The sequence below is a fragment of the Toxotes jaculatrix genome, chromosome 3, assembly GCF_017976425.1.
Source record: "Toxotes jaculatrix isolate fToxJac2 chromosome 3, fToxJac2.pri, whole genome shotgun sequence".
NCBI lineage: Eukaryota > Metazoa > Chordata > Actinopteri > Toxotidae > Toxotes > Toxotes jaculatrix.
Window position 1 is genome coordinate 8,632,647 of NC_054396.1, and position 14,659 is coordinate 8,647,305.

General features: G+C 40.9%; 1 protein-coding gene across 1 annotated transcript in view; it reads left to right on the forward strand.

The window, feature by feature from the left end:
- The window catches only part of suclg2 (succinate-CoA ligase GDP-forming subunit beta), a 93,814-nt gene extending 80,916 nt beyond the window's left edge, over nucleotides 1-12,898 (forward strand). Inside the window, exons 10-11 of the mRNA XM_041033444.1 lie at nucleotides 3,447-3,567; nucleotides 11,814-12,898. Coding sequence (XP_040889378.1) covers nucleotides 3,447-3,567; nucleotides 11,814-11,926 — 234 coding nt within the window. The 3' untranslated portion in view covers nucleotides 11,927-12,898. The remainder of the gene's footprint in view (nucleotides 1-3,446; nucleotides 3,568-11,813) is intronic.
- Nucleotides 12,899-14,659: the final 1,761 nt, after the last annotated feature.

A 14,659-nucleotide genomic window follows, 5' to 3' on the forward strand; every position in this document is an offset into this window, starting at 1 on the left:
AATGACAGGGAAGCGTTTGTGGATAGTGTTGTAGCCCTGGACCTGTGATTTCTACTGAGAAAGGGCAGAAGAGGTTGAACTTCTGAAATGTTTGCCTATTTTTGGTTGTCAGTCTGTACTGGGAAAATGATGTCCCTTACATTGTACACTTGCTTGTAAACCGAAACCAGAGAATTTATATGGACAAAAAAAAAAACTTCCAGCAAAGTGCAACTCAGTCCTCGCCACATCCATATTTCTATAAACTGCATTTACTTCTGTGCCAAGCAACATAAATCATGTCTTATGTATCATTAATATACATGGGTGTCAATAGGAGACGCATGAATGGAAGAAATATGGTTCTTCCCAATGGAGGCAGAGTTGAAAAATGGGCTGCAGATAGGGTAAGAATAGCGCCTTCTATAGTGAGGCTGCAAAAAGCCATCTAAATCTCTGCTGCCCCCCAGTGGGGACCAGATAATGCTGTGTGTGTGTGTGTGTGTACACGTGTGTGTTTGTGAGACCCCAAGTCAAACACTGTAATACAGTATGTGAAGTCCTAACCATCCAGAACCCCATGTTGTATAGTCTCCTTTATGTAAGTACATTGCTATTATAAAGTGGCATCTCATATTGCTGTAGCACAGTGTCTCTTGTATAACTTGAGGAGCAGTTTAACACCACTGGCATATTCTGTCAAATTTATTCCACTCTATCTATATTACATTTTGTTTGTGCTACTGTTTGCTGATAAGAAAACATTATTTGTGCTCTGAGATGCTGGTCATGAGAATTGTAATACAATTTAAATCAATTGCAGATCAGTGGCATTGATGCTAAAAGATCTAGAGTCAGACTTAAACCTTGGGGTTTGTTCAATGATTTTCAAACTCCAGACATGCTTTTTTTTCCCCTTCTTCTTAAATTGGCTGTGTGCAAATTCCTTGCGGCAGCTGCAGTCTTGGCCTTGTGCCCCTGCCGTGGGCCACACCTGCACAGGTCAGTGTTGTCAAGACACACGCGCACACATGTGCCCTAAGGGAGCAGAGAATATAGATACACATACATACACACACATTGGAAAGTGCAGATCACACCTAACGGGCTGTCAGAAGAACGGTTCGATATACGTCTGAAGTTTGAGAACCAACGAGCCAGCTTCATTTCACACCTCTGTCTTACCATCTGCCCGCCTCAAACTCCTGAACTCTGATGCTGTCTTCACTGTCTGCCGCTTTTCACACATCTACTTTCACGCCGGTCCCTGGGTAGACTGTATCACTAATATGGTCATTTTCTTTAAAAAGCTTGTGAGTGTGGCTTTTTTCAACTGCACATTTTTCTGTAGTGGAACTGTTCAGGTGGGTGTGTCTGTAACTACGTCTGACTGTGCACCTGGAAACTGTGATCACCCACTGTCATGCCTGCTGGGTTTGCCAGTCAACACATACGGGTCATACACATCAGTGTGTGGTGAGTGTGTTTGCAAGCGGCTTCCAATCAGTAGTAATGCTTAGACATAGTTATGTACTAACACAAACTTCTTTTTTCAGACGAGATTGTACTTTTTTGCAACCGAGATTTTATTCCCTAAATACTGATATCAGAAATTATGCCAGGTCTTTGTAAAGATCTTGTACCTGGACACTTGAAACATAAATTTTATTCACGTTTAGTTCTTAGTCCAATTTTGCGCAATATATTAAACTGCAAGTCAGACATTAACTCATTGATGAAATGAGTCTGACCTAGTTTGATACTGATAATAAAAGGTTATAGAATAGATATTACTTTGAAAACACTGTCTTTTTCTTTGGTAAGTGGCTAGTAAGTATAAGTAAGACTCTGATGTGTCCTGTTATAGAGAAAAAAATCCTGTCATTCTTCTCGTCTACCTCATTCATGACTCTCCTATATAACATCTCATCATCTGTTCTTACCTTTGTAATGTTTAGATAATGATTCATTAGTTCTTCATTTGAACATCTGAGTTGTGTTCAGTAGCAGTTTGGGGCTCCTGTTTGCCTGCCTTTTCCCCTTGTTTTTTGCATTCCTGGTCACATCCCTACATGATATACTTAATCAGCATGAAACAGTTCTCTGTGTTGACCTAACAGCTTGCTCAATTCTTCGCATGCCGTCTGAGTCTTTATGCTATTGCCAACATCTGTGTTTGCTTTGGAGCTCTCTCCTGGTCTTGTGTCACTCTGCTGTTTATAAGGAGATGCTCATTTGGATAGCATGTAGAGGACAATGCCTTGGCTGTCGCTCTGATAGCTATCCAAGTCCTTGATCTTCTCTCCCTGTAAACATCATTACCACACACTGAAAACATACACATTCACAACGGGCACGCACACAAGCACGCACACACCCACAAGCTGCTCATCCAAATAGGCGCTAACAGATTAGCAGTGATTATAAACAAACATGGAGGATTAATCCTGTGTGCTCTCAGTCTACTTTTCCACTGAGCTAGCCAGGGTAATTACCAAGTGCTAGATTGTTAGTGTAATCACACACACACACACACACTAGCCGGTTTGCTTCACTACTTAGTGATATCAGTTTCGTGCTCATTTTGTTAGAAAGTTGAAGATATCTTTTGCAAAGAAACTACAGCTGAAGTGAACATAATACATCTAAGTTTGGCACAACTTAGTGTGTTCAAAACTCAGATGTTTGTACTTTAAGGTGTTAGGGAGGTGTGGACTCAGATAGCAAGTGAATTTGTATTACATGGTCACTATCAGGGTTGGAACTGACTGTTTCATCTGCTGACTGCGTGTACTTGATTTTATTTTATACTTTTACTCTGCAGTCAGATTTTTTTCCACGTGATATGTAAGTCAGTAAATCAAGGTTAAATATGAAACACGTTTTACCGACATAAGAAGGTCTGCAAAGCAGCCAGGTGTGCCGTGGCTGTTGTTTGTCATGTCACCACTTCCCATTGAAGTATCGCTTTATTATTTGGCTCCAATGTTGCCCCTTTCACCGGCTGCCAGCCTCTTCGACAATATATCGCTTTATTCTGCCTCCATTGTGACATTGTTGTATTGCCTCGGAGTGCATAGCCTCTGGGTGCATGGCCTACTGTGTACAAAGTTGGTGGTGAAGCTGCTCTGCTGAATGTTTTCCTCTGTAATGAGATTTCAATCATAAAACAGCGAGTTTTAGACTAATGTGGGAAAGATTGTTTACAGCTTAACTGGACAAATGGTACATACTGTAAATGTCACTGTGAGATTTTTGCAAGTCATGGACTGCTACATTGTTTGTTTTAAACAAAGTTTGTTCATTCACCACACTGGTTTTTAGACAATACAGGTGTACATTGTTTATACAGTGCTTCTTGCACCTGCTCTGATATGCAAATGGCAAATATGGAACCATCTTCTTATTATTGATTTTGCATTTGGCCACAAGTGTGTTAAATCCTTTCTTGGTCTCTTCTTTCACAGGTAGAGGCCATCCTGGTGAACATCTTTGGCGGGATCGTCAACTGTGCCATCATCGCTAACGGCATCACCAAAGCCTGTCGAGAGCTGGAGCTGAAGGTGCCGTTGGTGGTCAGGCTTGAAGGTGGGAAAACAGCAGCACTTCACACACACACACACAGAGAGAGAGAGAGAGAGAAATCCAGGGTTGTCCTCAAAACCCTCTTAGTAAGCCAGGTCCAGCTGATAGTCTCACTCGCACAATAGATGCGTCTGAATCACCCCCCTCAGAATCACAGACCATTGATCTCCATTAGCCATAGCCTGTATTGAAAGAACTTGACCTTAATGAGGATTTCATGATGCTGGTTAATGGCACTGGCCTTAAAGATACAGCGCACAACGAAGTTCACTCCTCCACCATCTTGAGGAGTGGTTTGCGTTGAAATGGCGGACATCCTGAGGCCAATCTCTAATTAAAGTTTAAAGTTCTTTTACTATAACTCTTGTTATCACTGTGACCTTCCTAGAACTATGGCCACTAGCTCTACAGCTACAACACATATATGCCTACTAGCTGCATACAAGCACAGTCCAATAATGCTTAATAATGTAGGTAGTTAAATCTAATATTAAATTTACTTTACTTTTTTGAAGTGATTCATGTATATAGCATATTATCACTTCAGTGTAATTGTTAAAGCACCTCTTTCCCACCTTGTGTCAGACTTTGGAGCCATTGTATTATTGCTGCTGTACTCTCTGGAGCCTATCCATCTTCATTGTGGCCCAGTGTCCCAGTAAGAACAGCAGTGCATTTCTCATACGTGTCACATTCTGCCGCTCCCGTCATTAGCGCTTGCCAGAATAACAGTCGAGACGGCACTGATTGGCTCACCTTTCACCTGTATATGCTAATGAAATCTGTTCAGTTGTGTGTTTGTGAGCATGTGTGGGATGGCAGCGGTGACTCCCGGAGGCGTGGGGCCAGTTGGTGGTTAGCTTAATTGTCAAGATCCTGCTGAGTGGAGTGTCCAGAGCACCGAGAAGGGAGGTATATGTGTGTGTCTACGTGCGTGTGTGTGTGTGTGTGTGTGTGTGTGTGTGTGCATGTTAGCCCTCAGCACTTCATATTGTATGTCCTCATGCACTGTGCTAATATGGTTTGTAGGTCAGGGCGTGTAAGCTGTTTCTAGAACCCAACCGTGCACAAAGATACTGGTGTGCAGTCTGGACGTGGTGGTTCACAGCACAACAGGGTGGGAAAAGTTTACTTGTCATATTTACATCTAAGCTTTTAGATTACTGAACAGCTGAATCAACCGCAGACATATCCACCAAAGACAGCTTAAATGGGTGTTTTACCCGGCACTGGACACTTTTATGCACAGCACTGGCACTTTAATGACAATTTGCTGCTATGGACATCACTGAACAATTCTTGCACAATGGGCAGTAGTTGTGTAGTAGTCTTGCAGTATGTTTGAGGGGGTGGGGGGTCAGGAGGAGGGGGGGTTGCAGGGTTTTGAGTGTGTTTGTTTTCTTTTTCTTAGTACTTCTCTAGTATTTATCATTACAATTTTATTTTTTTTTATTTGATTTACAGGTTTTGTCCTCAGTCAAATAAGACCTGATAACACCTACAACAGATAGATTATTCAAGTAATAATTGTGATCTGAAAATCTAGACTACTAAAGCACAAAAGTGAAAGAAATATTCAGATTCACTGTGACAAAAAAAAAAAAAAACATTTCAAAGGAAACAGAACACATTATATTTAATTAAATCAGGAGTTAATGTAAGATGAGTTCGTCTGATTGATTGGTGAGAACATTAAAGATGTACTGGAACACCAAAATTATGGGGTCTTGCAGTATCATTTTTGCACACTTACAGTAAGTGTGCAAAAGGTCCATCCAGAATTGAAGAAGACAGCAGTTATGGGCATTCTGTGTTTTGTTTGTGGAGCTTATTGTTACCCACCAATAGTTTATGGAAGTGTGTGTGCCTTGTCATGACTGAATGATCAGCATCCCTTAAGAAAGTGTGATGTTATTTTCAGTATTCCCCTTTTTTTTGCTGCACAGGTCGTTTTGTCAGAAATAACTTTGTAGTTGAACCAGAACTGCAGCTATAACAAGGACAGATGTGTGACTCAAACCCAAACTCTATAATTTATCACTGCACACAAATCTAACAAAGAGCCACTAATGTCAGTTCAAATACTCAAGGTGCAAGATACACATCTGTGTAATTTATATCCACCGTTTGCCCTCATGTTGTCGATTGAGCGCACAGATAAACATAAAGTACATTGAAATGTGCTGAAGCGTGAGTGCACAACTGTGTGTGTCACCGCTGAAGCGACTAGGTTGGCAATCAAAACAGACCCTTAATTAGTCACCACACATTTCTCATACTAGGCCTTGTAATTCAACCTGACTCACAAAAAGGGTGAGTCCAGAAGGTCACTGCTGGTGGTTGGTCCAACCACGTTTTCCTGGCCTGGGCCTAATCCAAGCTTTAGCTGTGGGTCATTACATCCTGGGCTGCAGTTTTGTGGAGAAGATTGGTTCTGAATCAATCAGCTCAGCTTGCTAGGCTGACCGCAGGGCAGTGAGAACGGCCGAGCGCTCTTCAACAGGATCAGGATGGATTAACTGGCACACTTTTAATTGGGAAGGCTCTTTTCAAAGGCCTGGGCTGATTGCATTGGTGGAGAGTTATGTATTCCCATATGTGGAGGACAAGGGCCATGTGGTCTAGATGCTGATAGTGTTGAATTAGTTGGAGTTTGTGCCAAGTGTTGGTTGTGGGCTGATAGAGAGTCTAACTAAATAACACCCTGCTTGTGAGCTTCAGAATTAACACTCATCTTCATCCATTGCAAATTTATGCAACAGATTCAACACAGACAGGAAATATACTTCCTTGTACACACACTTGTTTAAGGAAGGTTAAGAAGAGATACACAAGGAAGTACCGTGCTGCCCCCTTTGGCCACAGTGCGAACATGAACTGTATTGTTCTGTGAAGATGCTGTCTGCCGCTAAGGAAAAAATCCCCCTTAAATAGGCCTCGGGGTCCAGGGAAAAAGGTGACTGCATTCGCTTAACTCTGTTCCCCGGCCTATTGATTTACTGAGCCATTTCACAACTGTCTGTCAACCAGTGGAGGCTGTTTTCTCCTTAAAAGGAGATCTGGCCATTTTTTCCCCCATTTAATTAAAAAGAGACGTGAGGTCCTGTAGTAAGGTTGAGATGCTTTCTTCAGCCCTGACAGTGTTATTATAGCTTAAATAACCTTCTGATGCAGCCATATACACACAAGCATACAGATATATAAAAATCCACACGCACTGTCTGCTGGTGACACTAAATTTTGACCAGTGCAGTGGGTTTCTATAGCCTTTATGACTCATGTGAATGAATTCTGTTCACTTGCTTCACATTGACAAATTCTGAAAGCGGTGATGCTATTTGTTAACACAATGAATTTCTTTATCATAGTCAACATAGATGGAAAGCTAAATAACTAGATGAATTTTTTAACCTGTCAGTGTCAGCGATGCTCTTTAAATGTAATATACTTAGCTATAGAGTGTGTGTCTCTTAGAAACAGTCTAGACAACATAAGAAACATGAAAACTTTGATTAATGACTGGCTAGCACATCAAAGGGAAAAAAAACGTCTGCAGAGAATCCCGCTCTGCGTTCAAATGAGAAGCATTTGATGTTTGACACACAGGATGCAGGAGGGAGGAGCAGGTCTCATCCATTTTTGGCTGTGAAGGGAAAACTCCCACTGTTTGCTGGTGATTATCGTGAGGATTAACAATCAAAGTCAGAACGAGTATGATGACAGTCAGTGATGAAAGAAAATGTTTTTACACCAGTTATTTGAGGTAACTGGGGTCGCAAGGCACCGAACCACTGGTATTTTCTGTAACATCTCTCTTCTTTAATATTAAGTGATGTTATGAACGGTTTGGTATTTAAACCTTTTTTTTTGTGCATATATCAGCTGCCTGTAAAATCACTGACTAACACGTCTACTATCAGACCAGTTTTGTTTCAGTGGTGGTATCAAAAAACAGTGGAAGAAAACCAGCAGTGAGCCACCTGAACGCTTGTCATAAAGCCTCAGCAAATGTTTCAGATACAGGAGGATTCTCCATCGTCTCCAAGTAACTTCATGAGCTGCCACACTGTACTGCTAAACATAATCTTAAAAAAAAAAATAAAATTGAATCGTGCAAATTTATATTGGCCAAAAAATATTCATCATTACGCTGACATAAATATTAAGCTAATTAGAACGTTTCCAATACAGCCTTTTTGAAAAGGCTAATAAATATTTTTCTCCAAAATCTGATGAAAAAACTGTCACACGTGTCCTCAGCTCATGGCTGTGTAACTTTTTCTGCGCACCAGCCACTGTGGTCAAAAGTGACAAAGACACTAGATTAATGGGTCCTTTTCACAGAAGAAATTTTGACACATCACAGTAGGAAAAGCAAAGGTGTAAATAATTAAATTAAATTGATAACTCAATTATTGTTCATGCTGGCTCACTGTCACGCTGTCATGACTTGCTGCAACACTTGAATCCCACAGAGCCATAGTTAATGTTTAAACATCTGTGCTTTTTCTTACGATGACAAGTCAAAATGTCTGCCGTGAAAAAGGCTTAAGGCAAATACTAAAACAGCAGGGATAGGTTTCTAAATTCAGCAAAGCGACACAATAATGTTGATTACACTGCAGTGTTTAGCTAAAGTTTGCTAATGTTAGCCACCATTAGTTACGGATCATATCAGGTAAATTAAATCTGTAGCAGCAAAGCCCCTGGGTGGACTGAATTGAGCAAGAATGCGTTTTATTGCTCATGAATCTAGCTTGTCATCTGCAATAGGAAGAGTTTCATTTCTTCTTTTAAAAATTACGTGTTGCTTTAATTGATGCACAAAAACAAAGTTCAGAGCAAGTGTATCGAGCTAACACATAAACAGCAGATATTAAGCTTTGCATCCTTTCTTTTCTTATCCTCTACCATGTACAGTACAAGAGCACACATTGTCTCATGCCCGTGACATATAGGGAATGATTAGAACTATAGAGTTACTCTGTGGGTCCAAAACTATGGCAGAGTCTTCTCCTCTCATCAGATCATAGCTTCACTCACACAGAATTAGTCATAATTTTAGTTAGTGCGGCATCAACAGAATTCCTCCAGCACAGCTCCTTGGCACAGCCCCAAGCCTTATTATCCCGTTGAAATATGGTGGCCTGCAATTGACTCACACATTAAAGTGACATTTTCACAATAGTCACAAGTAAGCTTGCTAATTAGAGCGGAGATCCAACAGAAATGTGTAGTGAAGTGGCAATATATCACAGGGCAATACATGGAGCGCTTGTTGTTTCGGCTTTAGCAGTGTATTTAAAGCCTCGTAGCTGAGATGTCTTGTAAGGCCGGTCAGTTGATCCATCATTCAGCAGTTTGGACTGGGCTCAGAGCTGTGGGAAAATGGTGGCGATATGGATTGTGAGTTGACCTGAAAATACAGTAGAAGATTGTTAGAAAACAAAGCACAGGACAGCAAGTGATGAAATCTCACATGGTGTAGTAATTAACAAGTTAACTCCATCCAGCTCTGGAGATGCATGTTGTGATCGTTTTGTGCAATGAGACAATAAACTTTTTTGTATGTTTGTGCCTTTTTAAAGCCTTTTTTTTTTTTTTTTTTTTTTTTAGCAGTCAGTGGAATTTCAAAAGTTCAAAAAAGATTTCTTCTGGTGTGTGTGCCTTTCATGTTTGCATGCATTATCCTTTACACTGTATGGCCCTATCCAGGCTGTGAGTAGGTCTCTGGCAGCACCTAGTGGCTGCAGGTGAACACACACATCCATATACTTATCAGACTCCTCACACACACACACACGCACACACACACGTTCATACACACCTAGCAGTGTTGTATCCAGCTGGGCTCTGTCCTTGCCTGCGCTGCTGTGAGCTATCAGTGCTCCCTACCGCTCGCAGTGGAACTGCAGTCAGCTCACACACACCCACACACACACACACACACACACACACACACACACACACACACCCATATGCAAAAAAAAAACACCTACGTAAATGCATGTCTCTTCTTTCTCACTCCCATAGATGTGTGATTCCCTCCCTACACATTACATGGATAGCACAAGTAGAACAGATGCAGCATTATCTAAAGCGCCGCACACACTATAGCTGCTCATGAATATTTATGGCATGAAAAAATAGCCAAACTGCATGCATTGTTTATTTTGTTTCAGTGCTGTATACACTTTCCATAGGCTTATTTGTCTTTTCGGAAAATCTCTTGCATTATGTATTTGCTGTGGTCACATATGGTTGCTTCTGCCGGAGTTTTATCTCCTGTCATTTCAAGTTTGTTGTGTCGCAACTTTGTTTTAATCATCCGACAGTTAAGCTTGTCAGTATGATAGAGTGGATCTGTTAATCCCAATTAAGTTCACAGGTCAGTCTACAGAATGTGAAGCATACAGTACTGCCCCTCTGTCCTCACTTTGAGCAACAGCGTTGTCGATTGAGACTATAGATTTGTGTGTGGACACACACACACACAGAATATCCTACACTGTCTGATGAGAAAATGACTTCGGACACACTATCCTCTGTCTGTGTGCCAGAGCAAGGTCTCTTCCTGCTCTTATTCTAATTAATTACACTGCAGAATTGATTGTTTGGAGTGTGAGCCTGCAGAAATGTGTTTGGAATGACTTATCATCTGGCAGGACAAAAGAGATGAAATATTAGGCGTTAAGTGGCGCTGGTAATAGAATTCCTCATGAAAGGTCTATTGATCAGGGTGACCGGGCCTCCGGAGAATTCACATATCATGCAGTCTTAATTACAGGCCGTCTAGAAGAGCTAAGGTCAACCTGTAAGTGTCTGAGCATGCACACACACATAAAAAAAAAAACAAAAAAAAAAACACATTCACACATTTAACACACACAGATTTGGTCAGAGTGAATGCAGAGAGACATCAGTGCACATGTGGCAATCACATCATGTTTTTTTAAGAACACATACAGTTAATACTGTATATATATATGTAGCTCTGCAGCTGATGATAAATGTTTTATTTTTGAAATCTCACAAAATTGTGGCCAACAGAAGTTTCCAGAACCCATAGTGACTTTTTCAAATGGGTCGTTTTGTATAATCGATCCTCCAAACTCCAAAGAAATTCAATTTACTGTCATAAAAGATGAATAAAACCAGCAAATAGTCACATCCAAGAAGCTGGAATTTTTTGCCATTTTGTGAAAAATTCAAAAATGTTAAATAGTTGCTGTCTATCAACTAATTACTGACTAGAGTGTAGTTTTTTTTTTTTTTTTTTTAAAGGTATTTAATTGGTGGAATTTCCCCAAGGTGTTTGAAAAGTGGTTTCAGTTTTATACTTAACACAAAGTAATCTGATTGCATGATGCAGTTTGAGTTTTTCAGTGGTAAATGTTGAAAATTTTAAAAAGAATGGGAAGTGATTGGAAAGATAAAAACCAATGAAATGAAAGAGTAGAGAATTTCTGATACCTGATCCAACAGATTCTGTAAATGGCCTTTTTTTTATAGAATATGTTCATGTGTGAAATCAGTAAATGCCACATAAACAGCTGGCTTTTGTTGCTTTAGCAGCGAGGAGGCGATTCTGCTTCATTTGACCTTTTGCTCTGTTGCCATCTCTGTCCCTTCTCATTCACTCACCATCTCCCTACCATCGTCCTTTCCCTCTGTGTCCTTCCGTCCAGTGCGGCGCCCCCTGCCCTTTGTTGTGACAGGCCTGTCAGGCTTGTGTTTGGCTGCGCAGTGTGCAACGCTGGGAGGCAGCCAGTTCACTGCATAGAGCCTCAGGGTGGTGCTTTTGTGAGCGGCTGTAGGTCTCTCTCTCTCTCTCTCTCTCTCTCTCTCTCTCTCTCTCTCTCTCTCTCTCTCTCTCTCTCTCCCTCTCTCCCTCTCTCCCTGCTTGGTTACAGGTCTACCGGGGCATGGGCGCCACCGTATCACCCAGCACCTGCTACCCTTGACCTCTGCACAGCCCGGGGAGCACACACACACAAATTGCCCTTTTGCCTCACTGATGTTCACAGACAAAGCTGCTTTTGGATCAGCAGTTGAATTTGCCACCATTCACCCATAACTCCATCCATCTGTCATGAGTGTGGAGTGATTCCTCCAAAGGAACTCTTCGTCTTTCACACAGTGTGGTTTTTAACATCAGTGCAGATGGTAGATCAGGTTCAACCTTGTTAAGCCAGTTCTTGTCATTGTCGTCGTTACCTGTTGTAACAGTGTTTTCTTCCGTCTGTAAGGGACCAACGTCCACGAGGCCAAGAAGATCCTGACCGAGAGCGGCCTGCCCATCACAGCAGCCGACGACCTGGATGACGCCGCCAAGAAAGCTGTGGCTGCCATCAAGAAATAGAACACTCTCAGAGTAACCTCACTACACTCTTCTCACCATCCGCCCATCACTAACATTCATTACAGCCTCAGATCATCACCGTCAGCCTTTTTTTTTAAACACACGCAGACCTCCAGAACTTCAAGCCTTTGTTCTCAGGGGCCTTTACTTTTATTGTTTAAACTCCAGCTTCCGAACCATACTTTCATTGCCAACCAAGTATCCATAGCACAGGTTTTGAGGCGGCGTATCACTTTCATGTCTTAATTCAACTTTTACAATCATCCCCCCAATTTCTTTTACATTAAACACATTTCTGTCGGGATAAAATCAATAATCATGTCATAAACATCATAAAGCTCTGGTGGCCTCTTTCAGAGGTTAGATGGAGACCCAACACTTTGTGCATTCCATTTCCCAAGGCCCGAGACGTAGCCTTCTCTCTGGGTATTATGGCATTTGTATAGAACATTAATTATGAGAGCCATATTCACCTCCAGCTTTCCTGGAAGGTACGTTCAGTTAGACTGAAAGACAGCCCGAAGATGAAATCATTTGACCAGTTGTGAAATCATTTGATGGCACTTAGCTAAAATGAATGGCAGCAGTTAACTTTGGGTCAATCAGCCTGTTTTCTTGGTGACTTTATTGTCCAGGTTATTTATCCATCCAACACCTGGTCTGGATGAAGTACACACTCTATGAATTTTGTACATCATGTCTTTTTTTGTAAAGTGCTACTTCACTCATGACTATTACAGTGTGTTAGCTGCCCAAATATGTGCCTGTTTCATGAAGGATAAAGGGTTGTGTAAGCAAGTCTTTCCGACTCATGGAGTCCCAGCAATAGTTTCATACAGAGCAGCGAGAGAAGACGAAAATCATAAATATAATAGTACTTTTTTATTATCATGAATGTATATTGACAGAATATCTTGGCTACAGTGTAAAAACTGTGTATATAATTTGAGAGATTAAAAACAAACATTTCAAGATAGGTTTTGTGTTTATTTGTTCACCTCATATTAAAGTATTCTGGGGGAGAAAAGACACAAGCATTTCCATGTCTTGCTTACAGGAAAGACAGCAAGATATGGAAATGAAAAATTCAGTCACTGCACTGGTTCTACTGGTTTTTTTCTGGAGAGAGTAAATTTGCAGAATAACCGTAATGTCTTGGGGGAAGCCGGCCCTCAGCAGTTGGTACAGTTGTGTGCCTTTGAGTCCTCGCTATTGACTCTCTGAGCAAAGGAAAACACAGTCCAGCCTTGAGGTAACCTTTGAATATAAAGTTGATGCTTATTCCAAATAATTCATGTCATCTTTGTCAACATTACTACTGCATTAAGCTAAGAAGATGTATGTTTAGTGTGAAAGTCACATAGTCCAGTATCTTTAGTTTCAAACTTGGGGTGCAGCTAACAATTATAATGTTTGTTTTTTTCAGTTAATCCATTAATTGCTTTGTCTATAAAGCATTAGAAAGTAATGAAAATGTCCGTTCTAATTTCATACATCCTCATGTGATGTATAACTTGTTTTTTTCAACTAACAGACTAAAACCCGAAGATATTCTGAAGAGTCAAAGAAGACAAAGAAGTCGGAATCAGCAAATATTAGGCCTGAAAAATTACAGTTAATCAGTTATCAAAATATTACTGGATAGTTTTCTATCAATTGATTAATCATTGCAGCTTTATTTCAAACTATGATAAGCTCCAGAGACGATCATTAGTACATACGCACATTCTCATGCGGGACACTTCCACACATCATTGCATTATGGATAACAGGCTGTTGATCTACAAAATTAAATTCTGTCTAACAGTGTCAATAATTTTTAACGGAGCAAAGAAAAGAAGGATGTTTTAATGTTCTTAGAATTTAGATTTTGTCTTAAATGGTCTTTTACCTTGTGACAGCACGTCCAGTCTTTGGCAGCTTAAGAACTTTTTAAACAAAGGTTATTCAAGGACGAAGTGATACCAATATCTGCTTAAGACTTTAATCTTCCTGTTTATTATATTAATTAACATTTTTTGGGATTAATCTGCAGTAGTGTAATAAGATGGCCAATGAGCTGCCAGAGAACTTGCTCATGTATATACAATATGCAAAAATATGCCAAACAGCACATTATTTAATTAACACCATTTTTCTTAGCGCCTTGCTCTTCATCAGCAGACTGGTACACGACTTAAACTACTCAAATCACCCAACCTTCAGTATTCAAATGAAACTCGAGTGTGTGTTGTCCCAAGAGAGACTTGAGAGGAGCGACTGTCCTTCATTGGCCCTGTGCGAACAGTACAGAGAGAGACAGAGAGTTGACTGAGACCTCTTCCTGTCAGACACACTGACTGTGTGATGGATTATCTGTCAGGCAATCTGAGAGGACGCCCAGACACACAGGATCGACTGCCACCTCCATGAAAGGCACACACACACACAAACAGTACCCCCTCCCCCCCGTTTTCACCAGAGAGGCACAGTCAGAGTAAACTGAGTCTCGGTCTCAAACTGGAGCTCGTCTCTTAAACACGAGAAACTTCTTTTTCTATTGGACAAAGTCAAGGGGACTCCAGACAGGCCCTCGGGTAATTGCCGCGGTTGCTGCACATCTTTTTCATTTAGTTAGAAGTGACACGCTGTGTATTAACTGCCAACCCTGACACAAAAGAGAGAAATAGATACTTAGCGAAATTGTTGGCTAACTATGATAATTTATTTGTAATGTATTAATTTTCAGCATCC